This window comes from Leucopleurus acutus (assembly GCF_964270905.1).
Source record: "Leucopleurus acutus genome assembly, chromosome: 2".
Lineage (NCBI taxonomy): Eukaryota > Metazoa > Chordata > Mammalia > Artiodactyla > Delphinidae > Leucopleurus > Leucopleurus acutus.
Window position 1 is genome coordinate 89,924,148 of NC_139143.1, and position 20,397 is coordinate 89,944,544.

At 36.5% G+C, this 20,397-nt stretch overlaps 1 protein-coding gene across 1 annotated transcript in view; it reads right to left on the minus strand.

The window, feature by feature from the left end:
* Positions 1 to 6,446: 6,446 nt before the first annotated feature.
* Positions 6,447 to 20,397, minus strand: part of MAN1A2 (mannosidase alpha class 1A member 2) — a 164,119-nt gene continuing 150,168 nt past the window's right edge. Inside the window, exon 13 of the mRNA XM_082834021.1 lies at positions 6,447 to 9,954. Within this exon, the coding sequence (XP_082690147.1) occupies positions 9,822 to 9,954 (133 nt within the window). The 3' untranslated portion in view covers positions 6,447 to 9,821. The remainder of the gene's footprint in view (positions 9,955 to 20,397) is intronic.

The following is a 20,397-nucleotide window of genomic DNA, read 5'->3' on the forward strand; positions in this document are numbered from 1 at the left end:
GGACAGCCTTTTCAACAAATATCAATAGTACTGGGATAATTAGATACCTACATGCAAAAATGACTTTAGACATTTATCATACATGAGAAATTAATTCAAAATGAATCATACACCTAAATGTAAGAGCTAAAACTATAAAACTTTTAGAAGAAAACATAGGTCTAAAGTCTTTGTGACTCTGGATTAGGCAAAGAAAGGAAAATCCATACAAGAAAATATTGTTAAATTACTTTATCAAAATCAAGAGTATTTTGCATTCAAAATAGAGCATTAAAAAATATTGTAAGGGCTTCCCTGGTGGCGCAGTGGTTGAGAGTCCGCCTGCCGATGCAGGGGACACGGGTTCGTGCCCCGGTCCGGGAAGATCCCACATGCCGCCGAGCGGCTGGGCCCGTGAGCCGTGGCCGCTGAGCCTGTGCGTCCGGAGCCTGTGCTCCGCAACGGGAGAGGCCACAACAGTGAGAGGCCCGTGTACCGCAAAAAAAAAAAAAAAAAATTGTAAGACGACAAACCCACAATCTTAGAGAAAATAAATACAGAATATATAAAGAACTCTTACAACTCAGTAAGACAGTCCACTTTTTTTTTAAATGGGCAAAATATTTGAATAGACATTTTACCAAAGACATATGCACAGCTAATAGCATAGACTCAACATCATCAGTCATTAGGGAAATGCAGATGAAAGCCGTATTCAGATACAACTTCACACCCACTAGAATGGCTATAGAAAAGACAGTAACAAATGTTGGTGGGGATGTGGAGAAGCTGGTACTCTCACCCTCGTACATTGCTGGTGCGTAAGTAAAATCAGTCATTTTGAAAGACAGTATGGAAATTTCTTTAAAAGTTACACATAACTTTGCCATATTATCCAGCATTTCCAACCCCTAGGTAGGTACATACACAAGATAAATGAAAACATATGTCAACACAAAGACTTGTATGAAAGGTTCATAACAGCATTGTTCACAATAGCGAAAAAGTGGAAACCAAAATGTCTATTAATTGATGAATGGGTAAACAAAATATGTTATATCCATAGAAATGAAATATTTTCAGCAATAAAAAGGAACATACTCTTGATACTTGCTACAGCACAGATACAGCTTGAAAACCCTATGTTAGGTTAAAGAAGCCAGATGCAAAAGACGGTATACATAGGATGCCATTTTTATGAAATGTCCAGAAAAGGCAAATCTGTAAGACAAAAGGCAGATTAGTGGTTGCCAAGGGCTGGGACAGGAACAGAAACCATCTGCCAATGGGCATGCAGGATCTTTGTGGAGTGTGGGAGGGTTGTGTAGCTCTATAAGCTTACTAAACATCACCGATATTCCCACTTACAATGGGAAAGTTTTATTTTATGTAAATCATACCTCAATAAAGTTAATTTTAAAAAGCAAATGGCAAAAAGTAATTCTCTTATATCCTTGCCAAAGAAAGATAATTGCTGTTAACTTTCAGTGTATTTATTTTTTGGTGTTGTGTATGTGTTTTAACAAAAAGTAACTTCTACTGTACAGTTTTTAAACTGATTAGTTCATATATATTATTTATATGTCACTAATAACAATAACAAAACTGGGGCTTCCCTTGTGGTGCAGTGGTTGAGAATCTGCCTGCTAATGCCGGGGACACGGGTTCGTGCCCTGGTCTGGGAGGATCCCGCATGCCGCGGAGCAACTAGGCCCGTGAGCCGCAACTACTGAGCCTGCGCATCTGGAGCCTGTGCTCCACAATAAGAGAGGCCGCGATAGTGAGTGGCCCCCGCTTGCCACAACTAGAGAAAGCTCTCGCACAGAAACGAAGACCCAACACAGCAAAAATAAATAAATTAATAAACTCCTACCCCCAACATCTTCTAAAAAATAACAAAAATTTTTAAAAATAACAAAACTGCATGAGACACTTCATGAAATCATGAATGATGAAATTGCAAAACCACTTTAGAGATCATCTAATGCCTTCACTTTATGCCCTTTTGTTTCAATTTCCTTACGTATAAAACAGGAGGTAGAACTATAGTTTTCTTGGTTCTTTATTGCCTTTCCCCTCTTTATTTATTCTTTTCTATTTCTTTTGGAATTTTTACTCCAATCTGCTGCTAATGAAAATAATTTAAAAACAGCAACTCTTTGCTGTTTGTGAGCTTATTTCAGTCCAGGTACATGGATTTTTTCTTATTTAGTTCTCCTAAAAAATCGGTATTATCTTCCTTTTACAGATAAAAAATTAAGATTTTCTTCGGGTTAAGAAATTGAAATTTTCTTGAGGGAAGGAGAGAATGGAGAATTATTGCTTAATGGTTACAGAGATTGTTTGCAGTGATGAAAAAGTTTTGGAAATAGATAGTGGTGATGGTTGCACAACATTGTTAATGTAATTACTAATGCCACTGGGTTGTACACAAATATGGTTAAAATAGCAAATTTTAAGTTATATTTTATCACAAAAAGAAATTGAAGAAAGTTGTTAGGTCTACTAACAAGGTACAGTCTCTCACCATCTGAACCCACAATCTTTTTTTTTTTTTTTTTACAGCCTTACTGAGATACAATTGTCATAACATGACGTAAATTGAAGGTGTATATGATTTGATATATGTATGTATTGTAAAATGATTACAATAAGCTTAGTTAACACATTCATCACCTCACATACATTTTTTGGAGTGTGTATAGTGAGAACATTTAACACCTACTCTCTTAGCAACTTTCTAGTATATGACAGTGTTAACTATAGCCATCATGCTGTACATTGCATCCCTAGAACTTGTTTATCTTACAAATGGAAGTTTGTACCCTTTGACCAACATCTCCCCATCTTCCCCACTCACCAGCCCCTGGCAATCACCAATCTACTGTTTCTATGAACCCATACTCTTAACATGATTGCTATTTGCATGTTGACAGTGTTTTGTAACCCAATAAAATAATGACGAAAATTTCAGATAACTGGCAGAGGCCCAGACTTTATCACATTATAGTCACTCAGAGATCTTACTCTTTTATCTGGTCCTGTTTTAGTTGCTTCTGAAAAGATAAGTCCATAATTAATTTTGATACATCTATAATTTAAATTTCCTAGTTTAAAATTTTGATCAAGTTAAAATCTACTGTGCCAGGAAGAAGTAGACCTCAATGATGTAAATTGGTTGTTATTTTGGGCTTTACTACTACCTCATTTGACGCTCCATGGGTACAGAGTTTTAAATATACTGTGCTTTACAGTATCAATAGATTAAGCCACTATCTATAGTTTAGCTGATCCTATTCCTAAAGCCCCTTAGGCCTATTTTTGCTCAAGAATCACTTAAGAATTCTTAGGGTCAGGTCAGATTTTAATGTGACAGAATGAGATCCAGTGATTAAGGCAATTTTTAAAAAATATTTATTTACCTATTATTTATTTGGCTGCACTGGGTCTTATTTGCGGCACTCAGGCTCCTTAGTTGCAGCATGTGAACTTTTTTTTTTACATCTTTATTGGAGTATAATTGCTTTACAATGGTGTGTTAGTTTCTGCTTTATAACGAAGTGAATCAGTTATACATAGACATATGTTCCCATATCTCTATGTGAACTCTTAATTGCAGCATGCATGTGGGATCTAGTTCCCTGACCAGGGATCGAACCTGGGTCCCCTCCTGCATTGGGAGTGTGGAGTCCTATCCACTGTGCTACCAGGGAAGTCCCAAGGCAATTTTTAAGCTTGATGGTCTCAGAGGTTGGATTAGACTAGGTCTTGGAGATAACAGGCACAGTCATACTATAAGATTGTTGCACAGGCCTACAGTTTGTTTTCTTAAAATTAGATGGCATGAAAATTACCCTTTAAGTAATCTCTTCATCTTTCTATAACATCAAGGAATGTGAAGATTAGCTGAACCAAAAGAAATACTCTCTGAACGTGGGAGACTGAAGATTACCAGTTACTGTAAAAGCCAAAGTTGTTCTGAAAATAGGAAGATTGAACTGTATTGTCATCCTGGGTACAAATGAAAGCTAAACAGACTTTTCACTTAAAGAACATCTTTATTTAATCTTTAATATACAATATTACCTTTAATTTATAAAAATTACATATGGAGGACATAACTGGAAATCAGTTCAGGAGCGGCCAGTGGGTACCGATTTAGGAGGTTATACTTACCCCTCTTATTAGTTTAGGGAAAAATTATACCACTGAATTTGAGACCAGTAAGACTGAGGAACGGCATTTCAACTTCCAAATCCAGTATTAAAATTGGGGATGCTTTATTCAGTTAATCCAAACAAAAACTAATTTCTAAGTTTTCTAAAAAATAACTTTTCCCAAGAAGAGCTGAGCTTATCTCCATGGAGTTTTCTGGTATGCAATTTGCAGAATTCTGTAGCATCCAAATTGTTTAAAATCCTCTGCACATTAACATGTATGTATGTGGGTGTGTTTGTGTACTCACACTTAACGTTCACCCTGAGCTGAAGCCATCTGTATAGTATGCTGGACCTAGAAAGGTAGCTCATTTATAACATGTGCTCCCCTATCACTCTTGAGTACAGGCTTCCCCTCCTCTAGAATTTCCAAATACAGTGAAATATTTGATAAACTTCTTCGTGAAAAAGCTATTCTCAGGATGACTGGTGCATTGCAATGTACATACATACATACTAGCAATATGGTGTCGTGTAATTTCATGAGTTCTCCTGTGCTCAAAGTTTAAAATGGATTAGTTGTTAAACAGTTAAAAGGCTAAGGCTGAGGATGCTTTAATTTAAATATAATGCACACTGACATTCTGAAATAATGCTATTGACTTGAAAAGAATTTGAGGCAAGTGCAAGAAGAGGAAGGGGAACTCTTCTTTTGGATCCATCTGTTCTCTGCACTCCTCAGATTTAGGCTGTTGTAGAGGTAATAAGGGCAGTACCTTTCTGCACTCTAAAAAATAGTGGTTGCCAAATGGCAACTGAGGCACATAACCTATTTCTCCTGTTGCTTAAAATTTTTCCAAGAGATTGGTTTCTTTAGCACAAAGGTCAGAAATTCTATCATATTCTTGTCATAGGACTCTACGAGTATTCAAGTGGAGGAATTTTTGCAGCTCCAGCAATCCAGAGTCGTTGGTCCAAAGATCAATGAGCAGGCAGAACTTGGAGCAAATATACTATTTTGACACCACAGAGACCCTTCCTTTTACACAGAGACTCTGAAATTGTGGCATTAAATGACAAGGCAAGGAATAAGGACTGATAGCATACCCCATGAACAAAAAAATGCCTCTTTCAAGATAGTTGTACCATATTGAAACCTGAACAGACTCCAGTAGAGTATAGCTGTTTTCAAGACAACAAAATATATAGCTTTAGGTTACACAAATACATACAATCATACATACACACATCTTGTTTTTGCTCTAAAAATGAATTATGTACTCAAAACACAGATAAAAGATGCAGGTCAAAGATTATAGGGTCTTATACAAATTTAAATGGGGATCGAGGGTTAACAACTATGATCCAGAGGCCAAATCTAGCCCTCCATGTTTTTGTAAATAAAGTTTTATTGGAACACAGCCACACCCCTTCCTTTATATATTGTCTATACTTGTTTTCACAGTTCAACAGCAGAACTGAGTAGTAAAGATAGAGACTGCATGGCTCACAAAGCCTAAAATATTTATCATCTAGCCCTCTGGAGGAAGCTTGCTGATCCATGATAGATCACAAAGAGTGTGATCTGAATGAGCTGAAGGAACAAAAAATCATCTTCACCAATGTTCCTGAACCAAGTAAGTGCATTAAAATATCTCCAGATCATATTTGGTTCCTCAAATATTCTGCTTAGAATTTGTGCAGCCAAAAACACGTTAACAACCGTGTTTGTTAATTAGCAGACAGAGACAGTATTAAAAATCTCTGTGTACAACTGTATTTATGTATGTATCTATGTAAAGAGTGGATAAGATATGAGCTAGCCAATTTGAGGGTAAGGAAACCTAAAGAAAAATAAGAACTCAAGATACCATTACTAGGAACTGTTATTAGCAACTCAGAAATATTTCAGTATATTTTTCTTTATATTTAACAGCATGGGACCATTACTAGGAACCATAGCAGAGCATGAACAATTCACAACTGCAAATTTTACCCATGAATTATGTGACAAAATTTTTGAATATAAAATAATCAGCATTTCTATAAAACATTAACTTTTAATTATGTAATTAAAGTGATAATAGCAAAATAAGAATGTTTTTATTTCTAAAGTAGATATTTTAGTTAAAGTTGCATCAGAAATCAAGTATTTCTTTGACATTTTCCAAGAGACTTATTAACTACAATTATAGCTGTTAGTATTATATAGTAATACATTGTTTAAAATATATTATAAACCATTTCTTTCCTTATTTAATTTAAATGAAATACAAAATTAAGGATTTTATAACATGAATCATACTGGAAAACACTTAAAATGGTATGAACAACTCTTATACAGAAAATGCCACTGGAATCACAAAAAGTTCTAATACTTGAAAGTAGCTAGCACAACGCTTGGCACATATTAGGTACCCTGTGTTTATTCACTCACCCTCTCATTCACTCACTCATTCATTCAAAGAAATCCAGGCCTAAGGAGAAACTCCATGGTGAGAATGGCGAGCACAACCTTTTAGCAACAAATTTGTAGTTTTGACAAAGACTTTGGCAATGGAGAATGAAGATGAGAAGTTAATGATCAAATTTTAAACTGCTTGGTTAAAATCTACCAAGTGAAGCCCTGGGTTGTCCTAGAGGACATCATAGAGAATCAGGGTCAATATTCCACAGAAGGAATATATTCCTTCAATATCCAGGTTTTGCTTTTACATATAAACATCTGCTCAAAGACAAGAATAAGTTGGTGTCAGAGAGACATAAAAGAGCATATCTGTGCAACCCACGAGAAAGTAAGAACCCTGTGACTGGGTACTTACTTTTCTACACCAAGACTTCTTTTTGATTGGGACCACATTCTCTTGGCTTTAACAACTTTATACTGGTTTGAACCAAAAAGTATGATCCTAAAATTCTAAAAGAAAAATAAATATAGAAGGTAGAGGGGGTGTTCAGCATCTCTATTCTTTTTTCTTATATACCAAATGATCTATCTACTCTGCACATCTGTGCCAAAGGCACGAAGTAATGTGTCTGCTTTTGAGGAGGCACCTGGAAAGGAGCATTTCTGGGCTCTCTGCAGAAGGTCTTATAAATGTAATGAGTATTTAACCTGAGTAATAAGGTCTACAAAATGCAAAGGACTGTAAAGGACAGAATAAAGTAAAGTATGTTCTTGGAAACTAGCAGAATATGGGATACTATGGAATAAGGATGGATCTTGGAGAAAATAATTTTTTTAATCTATAACAAAAATAAAACATGACACTGGCAGGTCATATGTAGCTGACTTAAATTTAATTGCCTTTGGTATTCAGAGAAGAAAAAACAACAAAAAAAGGAAGCACACTCATAAGCGCTAGTCTTCTCACAAGGAAGGTAAGGAGATGATGAAGAAGACTCTTCCTTTGTCTCCCTCAAGCTTTTTGCTTGTACCAGAACTGGCCATGCCTGTACACTTCTCTGCCTTCTCCCGAGCTCCAGTCATCCGAGAAACACAAACAGAGCACTTGGGGCGGGGGTTCTGTCTTTTCATTCCTTGAGAAGTTCTTGGGGAACCAAGAAGGCCCCTTTACTCAGCATTCTTCTAAACGAAGTGAGGGAGGGTTCACTGCCATCTCTACAGCTGTTCTGGGTCTTTTGCCAAGGCAAGTTTTTCATTCTTTTTAGTGACCCATAAGTGGGCTTCTGCTGTTTTCAGGAGGAAAGCTAACATGTTTTGAGAACCAAATACTTTCCCCTTTCTCTTCTAAAGTTAGTCATCTACACTTTTCATTTAAAAATTTTAATTTTTCAACTAGTAAAAGGTATTATAGTCTCAAAATATGTATAAAATTTAACTCTCCTAAAGATTTAAATAATGCAACTGGCTCTACATCCTTACTTTCTATGTATACTGAAAATCTTGAGGTGGTTATCATTTATGGATCATTTGCTGAACTGTGAGGACTGCTTGACTATGTGTGATGTAAGATGACCACCCTTAAAACATATTTAATTATATTAATTTATTAAATCTTTTTCCAATTTAAATCTACCACATGCTAATGAAAGAGTAAACAAAATAAGAAAATAAGCCTTCAGAACTCTAAGGTGGGCTTCCTGCACACTGTTTCATGAAATCTTCAAATTCAGAGTAAATACTAGACTAATAATACTACTCCCAACTATTACTGTCAATGGAAGCTGTCTGTATTAAAGGTAAGGAAGAAAAAGTGTCTTGCACTGCGACATAAATTCAAGGGACAGAAAATTTATTAAGTCAGATATTTATCTTACAGTTCTTGATAAAATTTAAGTTCTTCCCCTCCCAATATAGAGAAATCATAATTTCTTTAAAAAGAAATATCATTGCAAAATCTACTGATGGTAAGAGAAAGCCCCTTAGATATATCCCATGTTTAGTGTAATATAATTAATTATACCACATTTAATCACTAAAAATTATTTTGAAGCTATTCTGATTAATTCTTTGAATTTTTGTAAATACCCTTGGAGAAAAAAAAAGTTGAATTTATTTTTTACATAAAATATTTGTGAAAAGCTCCCTCATCTAATGGGATAATAAAGGATCCCCTGTCCCAAAAATAGTTAAGGAAGTTTCACTATATTTTGGTTTTGATTTAGTAAATTGTAAAAGTAATTTGCCTCCTCAAGGTAAATTCAGAGCTGCATGACAGTACAGTGAATTTTGCCAAGCCACATAAAGAGAGTTGTAAATCAAGGGATTCTACTAAGTTTGTAATGAGGTTAAAGTAGATAAAATTTACTTGGTAGATTTGCTGCTTTGGAAAAATAATCTCCTACCAACAAAACCAAGGCTTTCTCTTAGGACAGGTTTCAAGGCAACAAACTGCGGCATTGTCCCCACTTTTTGTCATGCTACCAACACTAGACTGAACAACATGCACAAAATCCCAAACCCAGGTTCGTAAGTAGTGGTTATGATAAATAGCAGTTTCAATGATTCTATATGGAGACAAAGACTTGAAGAGTATTCTTTGTGAGATCATGCCTCCAGAGAAAACAAATTTAACCAAGGAATTTCAATGGAATAGATAGACTGAGATTTGAAATGGTTGCCAGTCTGGTCATCTAATACGAAACTTGAAAATTCGGACAGGGATAGGTATTCTGTTTCCTTTTTGAGTCTTCTTGCTGCTGATGAAGTTACACCGTTCTTTTGTTCTTATTTATTTTAATTCATTCCGTTATTAAAAATGGAGAAAAAAGGGATAAACAATGTGTAAATATTTTGACTTGAGAGCTGCTCCACTTTGGGAGGAAACAAATATATAATTGGTTCCAAAGGCCATCTCCAACTCCTGCAAGGTGCTCCACATTCTTGGCTTCTTCTCAGGAAATCTAGCCTCCAGATTCCAGGACTCTAAAAGCAATAAGCAGTAACAGGCATAATTTCTCACGTGACCATCTTGTTAAGAATCAAAGCACATCAGGTCTCTGTCCTACACACACCAGAATATGTTTTGGTCAGGTATAAAATGGAATCATTTCAAAGTTGAAACATCTACAAGTTGAAAAGTCTTGCAGGGAAGAGTCACGTTTCACCCTGCCAGGTTGACTTAAGAGGTCCAGATTTTCAAAAGGCCCCTCTCCAGACTAATTTCTGTAGTGGTCCATGTAAACAAAACACAGGTGAGAATGGTCTTTCTGCAGCTGCTTTCATCGAACAGCAGGGTTTCTTGAAAGTGTGGTGTTGGCTAAATGTAACACAGGCAGAGGGTGAGCCTCTGTATTAAATACCCAGTGGTCTAAAGGTAAAAGGTCATCACTGGAGAACAGAAGATACAAGTATCTGAAAATAAAAGGGGAAAATGAGTTTCAATTAGAATTCAACAAGAAGATCAAGTGATCTCAGTTATAATGGCAGAGGACACCCATGACCTATTTTGAGCAGGTTTGATGAAAAACACACCAGAAAATGAACCTCATCCATTCAAATGATTAGAAACACAAAATATTCCAGAAGAGTGCATAAGAAAATCCAGTAAGATGAACAACTAGACCTCTGAAATAAGGCAGTTAAAAAGCAAATCCCATATACCTGCCTGAAACACATAAAACAACAAACTGTAAAATGGCATAAAACAAACCAATTCAGAATTTTTTAGAGACCTTCTTTTAAAACTCAGATATAATATCAATCATATGTTTTGGCAGCTTGGAGATCTCATAGTATAACTAGAAATTAATTAATCTATATTTATTAAGAAACACTGAAGGAACAAGTAAAGCACATTATTTGGACACAGCAAGGACCTTCACATACTCCTAATACATTAGTTTTTGCAGTTCTTAGAGCAGGTACTGCAAATTTAAATAAAGGTTTCAGAAACATTATGGATTTACAGGAGGTTTAATAATTAGTCTCTCTTAATAGGTAATAGCATTTTTTTTCGGGGATATTTTGGCTGCATTGGGTCTTCGTTGCTGCGCATGGGCTTTCTCTGGTTGTGGCGAGCGGGGGCTGCTCTTTGTTGCAGTGTGTGGGCTTCTCATTGCGGTGGCTTCTCTTTTTGTGGAGCACGGGCTCTAGGTGTGCAGGCTTCAGTAGTTGCAGAACGTGTGCTCAGTAGTTGCAGTGCATGGGCTCTAGGGCATGCGGGCTCCAGTAGTTGTGGCTTGCGGGCTCTAGAGCACAGGCTCAGTTGCTCTGTGGCATACAGGATCTCCCCGGGCCAGGGCCCAAACCCATGTCCCCCACGTTGGCAGGCAAATTCTTAACCACTGCGCCACCAGAGAAGTCCAATAGGTAATAGCATTGTTTATATGAAGGCATATGTTTATACCTTTCCATAAACACTGCAGGCCACAGTGGTAACTTAGAAATTAAAAATGATAGTTTACAAAATGATTCTTACCACTATAGGTAAGAATATTATATACTATAATTGGGCAAATTCTAATCTGAATTCTATTAGGGGGTCATCAAAGTAAGCTTAAAGAAACAGCTATACAGAGTCAGGAAATCTGGGTTCTAACTCTTGATCTTAGCAATGGCTGGGCCTTACTAGGCTTTGGTGAAGAATCCCTTTACAATATTCTAGCTAAACTTACTTTAAAAATAGGCACATTAATATCTTTTCTGCTTACTGTTATAGTTCTGGATGACAGAGTAAAAACACAGCACTGGGGTAAAGGAGGGTTGCTTATCAACTTTATAACTGATAAAGCTAGAATGGAGAGTGACAGTGCTTCTAATTTCACTTTGATCCTAGACCTTGAGATCTGCTTGACTGATTTATTCACCAGGTTACAGGCAGAGAAGGTAGAACTGAAAACAGACTTGGATGGACATAGCAAGAGACTCTGCTGGGTCAGCTTACTGAATGGAGATCAGAAGCACAAGCTCTTTGTGTTCTGGGCACAAATATGTCCAGGAGAGCTATGTTCTGAGCAGTTCCATGTCTCTTGGTTAAATGTGGGCAAATGTATCAGGCTCATTCTAATCTTCTCACTACTTGGGAGAGGAGTAAGTGAAGGAATAGAGAGAAAATGCAGTTTCCTGCAAAATGATTCCTTTCCATTGGGGATGCTATAGAAGTACCTCACATAAACACACAAGTTATAAAAATCAATAAGATAGTGATTGTGGAAGTTTTAGATAACAGAAAGTGGTGTTATTATTTTTAAACAATCATTTAAAAAATAATCTTAATACTACTGTAGTGGGTTGAACAGTCCCCACGCCCCCCAATTCATGTCCATCTGGAGCCTCAGAATGTGTCTTTATTTGGAAATAGGGTCTTTGGGGATATAATTAGTCAAGGATCTCAAGAGGAAATCATCCTGGGTTTAGGATGGGCCCTAAATCCAACGACTTCTACCTTTACAAGAGAAAGGAGAGAGAGATTTGGACCCAGAGACATATAGGGACGAAAGTCATGTGAAGGCAGAGCCAAAGACTGAAGTTAAGGTCCCATCACCCAAGGAACACCTTCAGAAGAAAATGATTTCAGACTTCTGGCCTCCAGAGCTGTGAGAGAATAGAATTTCTGTAATGCCACCAAGTTTGTGGTAATTTGTTATGGCAGCCCTAGGAAACTAATACAACTTCCATGTCTACTCTCCTTACGACACCTCTGGACCTTAAGTAGGGGTTTGGAATAAGACTAACTACTTCTTGGAAAGTCAAATAATCCCTAGGGAGCAGAGGCTAGACTATAGATATACAGATATATTTAAAATTTATAACAAATGTTTAAAAGTACAGTAATATAGCTAAACAATTCATGTCAAGGACATGGTACACTACTACTGACTTAAATTCAAGATTTTTAACTTGGATTTTAAAAATAGAACAATTGGAGAAGTGTGATCTTTGCTGCAAAAGTTGAGGAAAGTCTAATCTAAATTAGCTATCAGACTACTAGATGTTTTTTCCTCTAATAAGGATTTTTTTTTTTAGTGTTTTGTTTTGTTTTTGCGGTACACGGGCCTCTCACTGCTGTGGCCTCTCCTGCTGCAGAGCACAGGCTCCGGACGCGCAGGCTCAGCAGCCATGGCTCACAGGCCCAGCCGTTCTGCGGCATGTGGGATCTTCCCAGACCGGGGTACGAACCCGCGTCCCGTGCATCGGCAGGCGGACTCTCAACCACTGCGCCACTAGGGAAGCCCTAATAAGGATTTTTTAAAACTATAGTTCAAAGTTAGAGATAATAGATGACAAATGGCATTGACAAAGGCCTGTAAGTATATAAAAAGGTGCTATTTAGTACTTCAGTTTTACTGGATGTCTTGCTGACTTTTTAGAGCTATTTTTAAATGCTGCTCACATACATCTCTTTTATCTTTCTCTTATCTACAAAGACAAGACATTCAGAGGAGGTCACGGTGCCAGAAGTCATCTCAACATAAGTGTTGGCAGTAACCACCAAATAGGAAAGTTTTACAGAAAGAACAGTCAACAAAACCTGAGGAGAAACATTTAAGTATCTATGGAGAAATGGTAAGGCTAAAAGAACCAACTACCAAGCTAATATGTTCTTTATTTAATCCTTTATGTTTACCAAGTGAGACTTGCCGACTTGTCTATTCTTTTTCACAACTAGCAGTGGCAGTGTCCAGGGTACTACAGATAGATGTTACAATGCTAAAGGCTTGCATTAGGGACTACTACAAGTAACTCATAATAAAACCTCAGATTGCTTGAAAAATAATTTACTTAAAGCTTCCATTTCATTTATACTCTTAATGTTTAAATGATGTCTTAGAATAGACTGGTTAGAAATCAAATTAAAGACACTCAGTGGAAATTATGTTCTAAAAGATGATACATTAAAATATACAATTATTAACCTTTCCAAAAGATCTGCCCCTCTCTGCCTTTCCCCACATCTTTTCTCAAATCTTAAAAGTTGTTTTTTGGTGGGGAAGAAAAAATATTGAAACAAATGTGGGTGTATTGTGGATTCAAATGCATTTTTTAAAAGATAAACTGAAGGAGGCAGAACATTTCTGGTATGCTTCAATGGTTTAGGCTTTGTCGTGAAACATAAGGGGGCTGGGGAAAATTCATCTTCCTCTGCCTTTAGGGGTCAAATAATTTAGGATGACTTTCCTATAGGATAGAGGATACCTATACTATCAATACATAAACAGTTGGGGTTATCTCACATAACAAAAAGCCCAGAGGTAGATGGTAACAAAGGTTGGTTAATTCAGCAGTAAAACATTGTCAGATCTCTGGGTTTTTAAAGATTAATGAAAAAATATTAAATTTTTCCTGGTGCCAAAAGACCTTATCCCTTTTTCCCTATTCTTAGGTCACTGCCTTGAGTCCCTTTGATATGTATGTAAAATCTTTTTAAAAGCTTCGTAAACCTCTTGCCAGCTTTACAATCCAGGAATGTTTTTCTTAAAAGGCCTGGGAGCCATGACTTTGAAATATAAACATCAAGGAAGATAGCACCCCAATCTCTCTGTCACTGTGGGAGGTTAGCTTAGGTACCTTTCTCCAAGCTCTGATTACCCCTTTGTCATAAATACAGAAGTATTACTTTTCCACTGGATAAAGGCAATTAACACAGATGGCCACCCCAATCACCATGTGAAGGTACTATGTATAGCAAATGGTGTTGTCAAGAAAGTACCCCTGATCCCTAAACTAAGTGGGGGTTAATTCGAGTACAGTATCCCTGAGTCCTCTGTATTCCTAGTTCCTCCACATCCATGGATTCAACCAACCTCGGACTGCGTACTACTGTAGTACTGGATTGGCCAAAAAGGTTGTTCAGATTTTTCCATAATATGGCTCTAGGAGCGCTTAGTTGTCTAACTTCATTCAAAACAATTTTGTTAGATTGTATTGTGACAGCTGTCATATCAGCATGCATTTAAAAAAAAAAATCAAAATTGGTGAATATTGTGTAGCCATTTTTATATTGAAGATTGAAGAAAAAAGCAACATTTTCGGCATATGCTTTATCATTTCAAGAAAGGTAAAAACGCAACTGAAATGCAGAAAAAGATTTGTGCAGTGTATGAAGAAGGTGCTGTGACTGATCAAACATGTCAGAAACGGTTTGTGAAGTTTCATGTTGGAGATTTCTTGCTGGATGATGCTCCATGGTTGGGTAGACCAGTTGAAGTTGATAGCGATCAAATCGAGACATTAATTGAGATATAACAATCAACGTTATACCACGCAGAAGATAGCCAACATACTCAAAATAGCCAAATCAAGTGTTGAAAATCATTTACACCAGCTTCGTTATGTTAATCACTTTGACGTCTGGGTTCCACATAAGTTAAGCAAAAAAAAACTTCTTGACCACATTTCCACATTTGATTCTCTACTTAAACATCATGAAAATGTTCCGTTTTTAAAACAAATTGTGATGAGCGATGAAAAGTGGATAGTGTACAATAATGTGGAATGGAAGAGATCGTGGGACAAGTGAAATGAACCACCACCAACCACACCAAAGGCCAGCCTTCATCCAAAGAAGGTGATGTTGTGTATATGGTGGGATTGGAAGGGAGCTCTATTATGAGCTCCTTCCGGAAAACCAAATGATTAATTCCAACAAGTACTGCTCCCAATTAGACCAACTGAAAGCAGCACTTGATGAAAAGCATCTGGAATTAGTCAACAGAAAATGCATAATCTTCCATCATGATAACCCAAGACTGCATATTTCTTTGATGACCAGGCAAAAACTGTTACAGCTTGGCTGGGAAGTTCTGATTCATCCGTCATATTCACCAGACATTGCACCTTCCAATGTCCATTTATTTTGGTCTTTACAAATTCTCTTAATGAAAAAATTTTCCATTCCCTGGAAGACTGTAAAAGGCACCTGGAATAGTTCTTTGCTCAAAAAAAGATAAAAAGTTTTGGAAAGATGGAATTATGAAGCTGCCTGAAAAATGGCACAAGGTAGTGGAACAAAACAGTGAATACGTTGTTCAATAAAGTTCTTGGTGAAAACGAAAACTGTCTTTTATTTTTACTTAAAAACCGAATGAACTTTTTGGCCAGCCCAATAGTTACTATTGCTAAATATCCACGTATACGTGAACTCATGCAGTTCAAACCTGTGTTGCTCAAGAGTCAACTGTAGGGCTTCCCTAGTGGCACAGTGGTTAAGAATCCACCTGCCAATGCAGGGGACACGGGTTCGAGCCCTGGTCTGGAAAGATCCCACATGCTGCAGAACAACTAAGCCCGTGTGCCACAACTACTGAGCCTGTTCTCTAGAGCCTGTGAGCCATAACTACCGAAGCCTATGCGCCTAGAGCCCGTGCTCCGCAACAAGCCACCACAATGAGTAGCCCACGCACTGCAGTGAAGAGTAGCCCCTGTTTGTCGCAACTAGAGAAAGCCCGCATGCAGCAACAAAGACCCAACACAGCCAAAAATAAATAAATAAAAAAGAAAGAAAGAAAAGAAAACAAAAAGGGTCAACTGTACTTTTACAGAAGGATAAATTATCATTTATCTTCAGAACATGTATGTAACTGATATATCTGCCTGGTTATATAGAAAGGTAAGATTTCTTTCTGTCTTTGCAATCTGCCTGTGATGGAAACTGTAGTCTGGTTTAATGCTTATTCAACAATAAAAATGTTTTCTTTCTCTGCTACATTTGTAAAGGCAGGAGATTTTGTTTCTAATTCTTTCCCCAGTAATCAGAATCTCCATGATTTTCTTGACTTTCTCCTCAGAATTATAAGATGCTCCAAGCATTGTATCTCCACACAAAAAGTCCGAACTCCAGAAATTAGAGAGACATCTTCAGGTGTGGGTAAATTCTGACATTCTAATAGGTGTGTAGTGGAATTGCATTGTAGCTTTAATTTATGCTAATGATGTTGAGTACTTTTTCATGAGCTTATTTGTCATCCTTCCCTCTTCTTTGAAGATATAAGTGACGTGTCTGTTAACTCTTTTGCCTGGTTTTAAACTGGTTGTATATTATCTTATTCTTGAGTTTTGAGTATTATATAACCTAGAAACAAGTCCTTTACCAGATATATACTTTGCAAAGATTCCAGTCTGTGACTTGACTTTTCATCATTTTACTTCATTTCCTTTCAAATGTTTCTCAAAGAGCTTATGTTTTTATATTTTTTAATGTTTATTTATTTTCTTATTAGTCATCAATTTTATACACATCAGTGTATACATGTCGATCCCAATCTCCCAATTCATCACACCACCACCACCACCCCCACCGCTTTCCCCCCTTGGTGTCTATACGTTTGTTCCAAAGAGCTTATGTTTTTAAATTTTAGACCAATTGATCAATTTGTCCTTTTATGGATTATGCTTGGTATAATATCTAAGAAATTTTTGCCTAGCCAAAGGTCACAAAGATTTTCTCCTATGTTTTCTATTAAAAATTGTATATTTTTAGGTTTTAAATTTAGGTCTATAATCCATTTTGAGTTGATTTTTGTATACGCATACAGAAATCCAATTATTCTAGCACCTTTTGTTGAAAAGCCTATCTTTTCTCATTGCATTGCATTGCATTGCATCTCTTTGTACCTTTGTCAAAATCAATTCCCCCCCATTTTTTCATATATTTGGCTATCAATTATTATTATCTATTACACCAATACCACAGTGTTTTGATTATGATAGCTTTATAATGAGTCTTGAAATCACGTAGTATTAGGCTTTCAACTTTGTTCTTTTTCAAACTTGGTCATTCCAGGTTCTTAGCATTCTCATATGAAATTTAGAAAGAGCTTATTAATTTTCTACCCAAAAAAGCCTCCAGGGATTTTGACCTGGATTGCGTAACTATAGAACAATTGAGGGAGAATTAACAATGCTGAATTATCAGAACCATAAATAAAGTGAGTCTCTCCATTTATTTAGGTCTTTAATTTCTCTCAGCAATGATTTTTAGTTTTCAGTGTACAGGTCTTTTATGTGTTTTGGCAAGATTTATCCCTAAATATTTCAATATTTATAAGTGGCAATTTTTTCAGTTTCAATTTCTGATTGTTCACTGCTAGTATATACAATTGACTCTAATATATTAATCTTCTATCTGTAACCCTGCTAAATTCACTTATTAGTTCTAGTAACTAATTTTTGAGAAACTCCATAGGATTTTCATAGAGAACAATTATCCTCTACAAAAAAAAAAAAAAAAGGTAGCTTACTTCTTTCTTTCTAATCTGGATGTCTTTTATTTCTTTTTCTTGTATGGCTGCACTGGAGAACCTCCAATACAAGGCTAAATAGAAGTGAAGCGAACAGACATCCGTGTCTTGTTTCTGACCTTAGAGGAACTTAGGAGGATTTTAGTTTTTCACTGTGATGCTAGATATATGTTCTTCATATATGCCCTTTTTCAGGTTAAGGAAGTTCCTTTCTGTTTTTTGTTTGCTAAGAGTTTTACCAGGAATGGATGTTGGATTTTGTCAAATGATTTTTCTGTCTATTGAGGTGATCATATGGTTTTTCTTTAACAGTTCACTGATTGATTTTTCCAATGTTAAATCAAGCCTCCATACATGGAATAAACCCATTTGGGTCATGATGTATTAACTAATATGCTGTAGATCTGATTTGAAAAAAACTTGTTTAGCTATTTTATAGTTATGTTCAGAGGGATATTAGTCTTGTTTCCAATGAGAACTCTGATGTCATTCTTATATTTGCTCCTTTTTGGCTAACTTGTGCTTTCCCTCTGGTTGCTTTTAAGATTTTTTTCTTTATCACTATCTTTGAGCAATTTGAGTACAACGTGCCTTGGGGGAAGTATTCGTCACGTTTCTTGTCCTTGAAGTTTATTCAGCTTCTTGGATCTGTGAGTATGGTGTTTACATCAAGTTTGGAAAGAGTGTGGCCAATTTTTTTTTTCATCCATATTTCTGTCCTCTCCTTCAGAGACTCCAATTTCATATATTTTAAGCTACGTGCAGTTGTTACACAGTTCACTGATGCTCTTTTCATTTTTATAAGATTCTTTTTTTTTGTTTCATTTGGATTTCTATTGCTATATCTTCTAGTTCAGTAATCTTTTCTTCTGCAATGTCTAATCTGCTATTAATCCTATTTGGTATATTTATTTTCCAATTCAGACACTGCAGTTTTCATTTCTAGAAGTTTTATTTGGGTTTTTATATCTTCCATGTCTCTACTTAACGTTTTGAATGTATAGAATATAGTTATAATAACTGTTTTAATGTTGTCTGCTAATTCTAACATCTGTGAGTTCAAAGTTAGTTTCAATTGATTATTTTCATGATAGGTCATGTTCTCCTGCTTCTTTGCATACACGATATCTTTGAGTGGATGCCAGACATTATGAATTTTACCTTGTTGGTTGCTAGATATTTTTGTAGATTATCCACCTCTACTGAGGCAGGACTTTCCTGAGTACTCTACTTGGTGCACAATAAATTAGGAGTTTTTCCAGTCAGGCTACTGAAACCAGACACTATTCCTGGTCCTATGTGATTACCATAAATTGTTCCCTTTAATCCCTCACAGATGAGTCCTTCCCTCAATGCAGGTAGTTCCTTCATTCTGCTGAACACTCCAGGGGGTTTTCCTGGGATCCCAGTGCAGCTCTCTCCTCTCTAGTACTCTCCTGTGAACACTAGCTATCTTAGTTTCCTTGGAATCACAGCTCCATCTCCTCAAGGAATCTGTTGCACTCTGCCTCAGGTCCCCTTCCTGTGCAGTGGACTGGAAACTCTATCAAGATAGCAAGCTGGGGCAAACACAGGGTTCACCTGGCTTGTGTCCCATCTCTCAGAGATTACAGTCCTTCATTGCCTCTTGTCCAGTGTTCTGAAAACCATTGTTTCAAACACAGTGTATCTGTTTGTTTCAAGAGGAATGGTAAATATGATCCCTGGTATTCCAGCTTGGAGGAAGCAAAAGACCTACTCTTCCATTTTGAAATACTTTGTCAAATGATTTGCTGAACACTATGTAATTATGTTCATGGAATCTCTTCCCCTCTATTATTAACCCGATCCAAAAAGATCATTAGAGTTTATCCACCAAGAACTTGTTCTTAGGAACCCTTTCTGGCTCTTCATGATCACTGATTCTTCTCTAAAGACTTCATACCATGACTTTCTAGAATTTTGTGAAAATGGACATTAAGTTCATCTATCTTTATTTTTCTCAATCCAACTCTTCCCTTCTTTAAAATTATATATCTATTCTGTTGTGTTTCTCTCCATCATTCCTGAAAGAACATTAATATTGATTACAAAATCACATTTGTTGTAGTATCTTGATGTGTAATTTCTTTGGATCCTTGCAATCATTTAAAATAACAAGTTACTTTTCTCCCTTTGGGGCTCTCTCAGTCATATTTGTTTTCCTTTCACTACATTCCAGGGTAAGCTATAGGGGTTAGAGTTAAAGTACAGATGTTTTGGCATTTTATCTTACAATTCCCTTTGTAGCATGACATTGATTCTCTAGTTTTTTATTGTGGTAAAAACACAGAACATAAAATTTACCATCTTAACCGTTTTAAAATTCAGTGGTGTTATGTATATTCACATTATTGTGAAACATATCTCCAAACCTTTTTCATCTTGCAAAACTGAAACTCTATACCCTGTAGACAACAACTTCCCTTTTTCTCCTCCCCCAGCCCCTGATAACCACCTTTTTTACTTTCTTTTTCTATGAATCTGATTATAGATACTTCATGTAAGTGGAATCATAACAGTATTTGTCTTTTTGTGACTGGCTTATTTCACTTCACATAATGTCCTCAATGTTCATCCATATTGTTGCTTCCCTGAT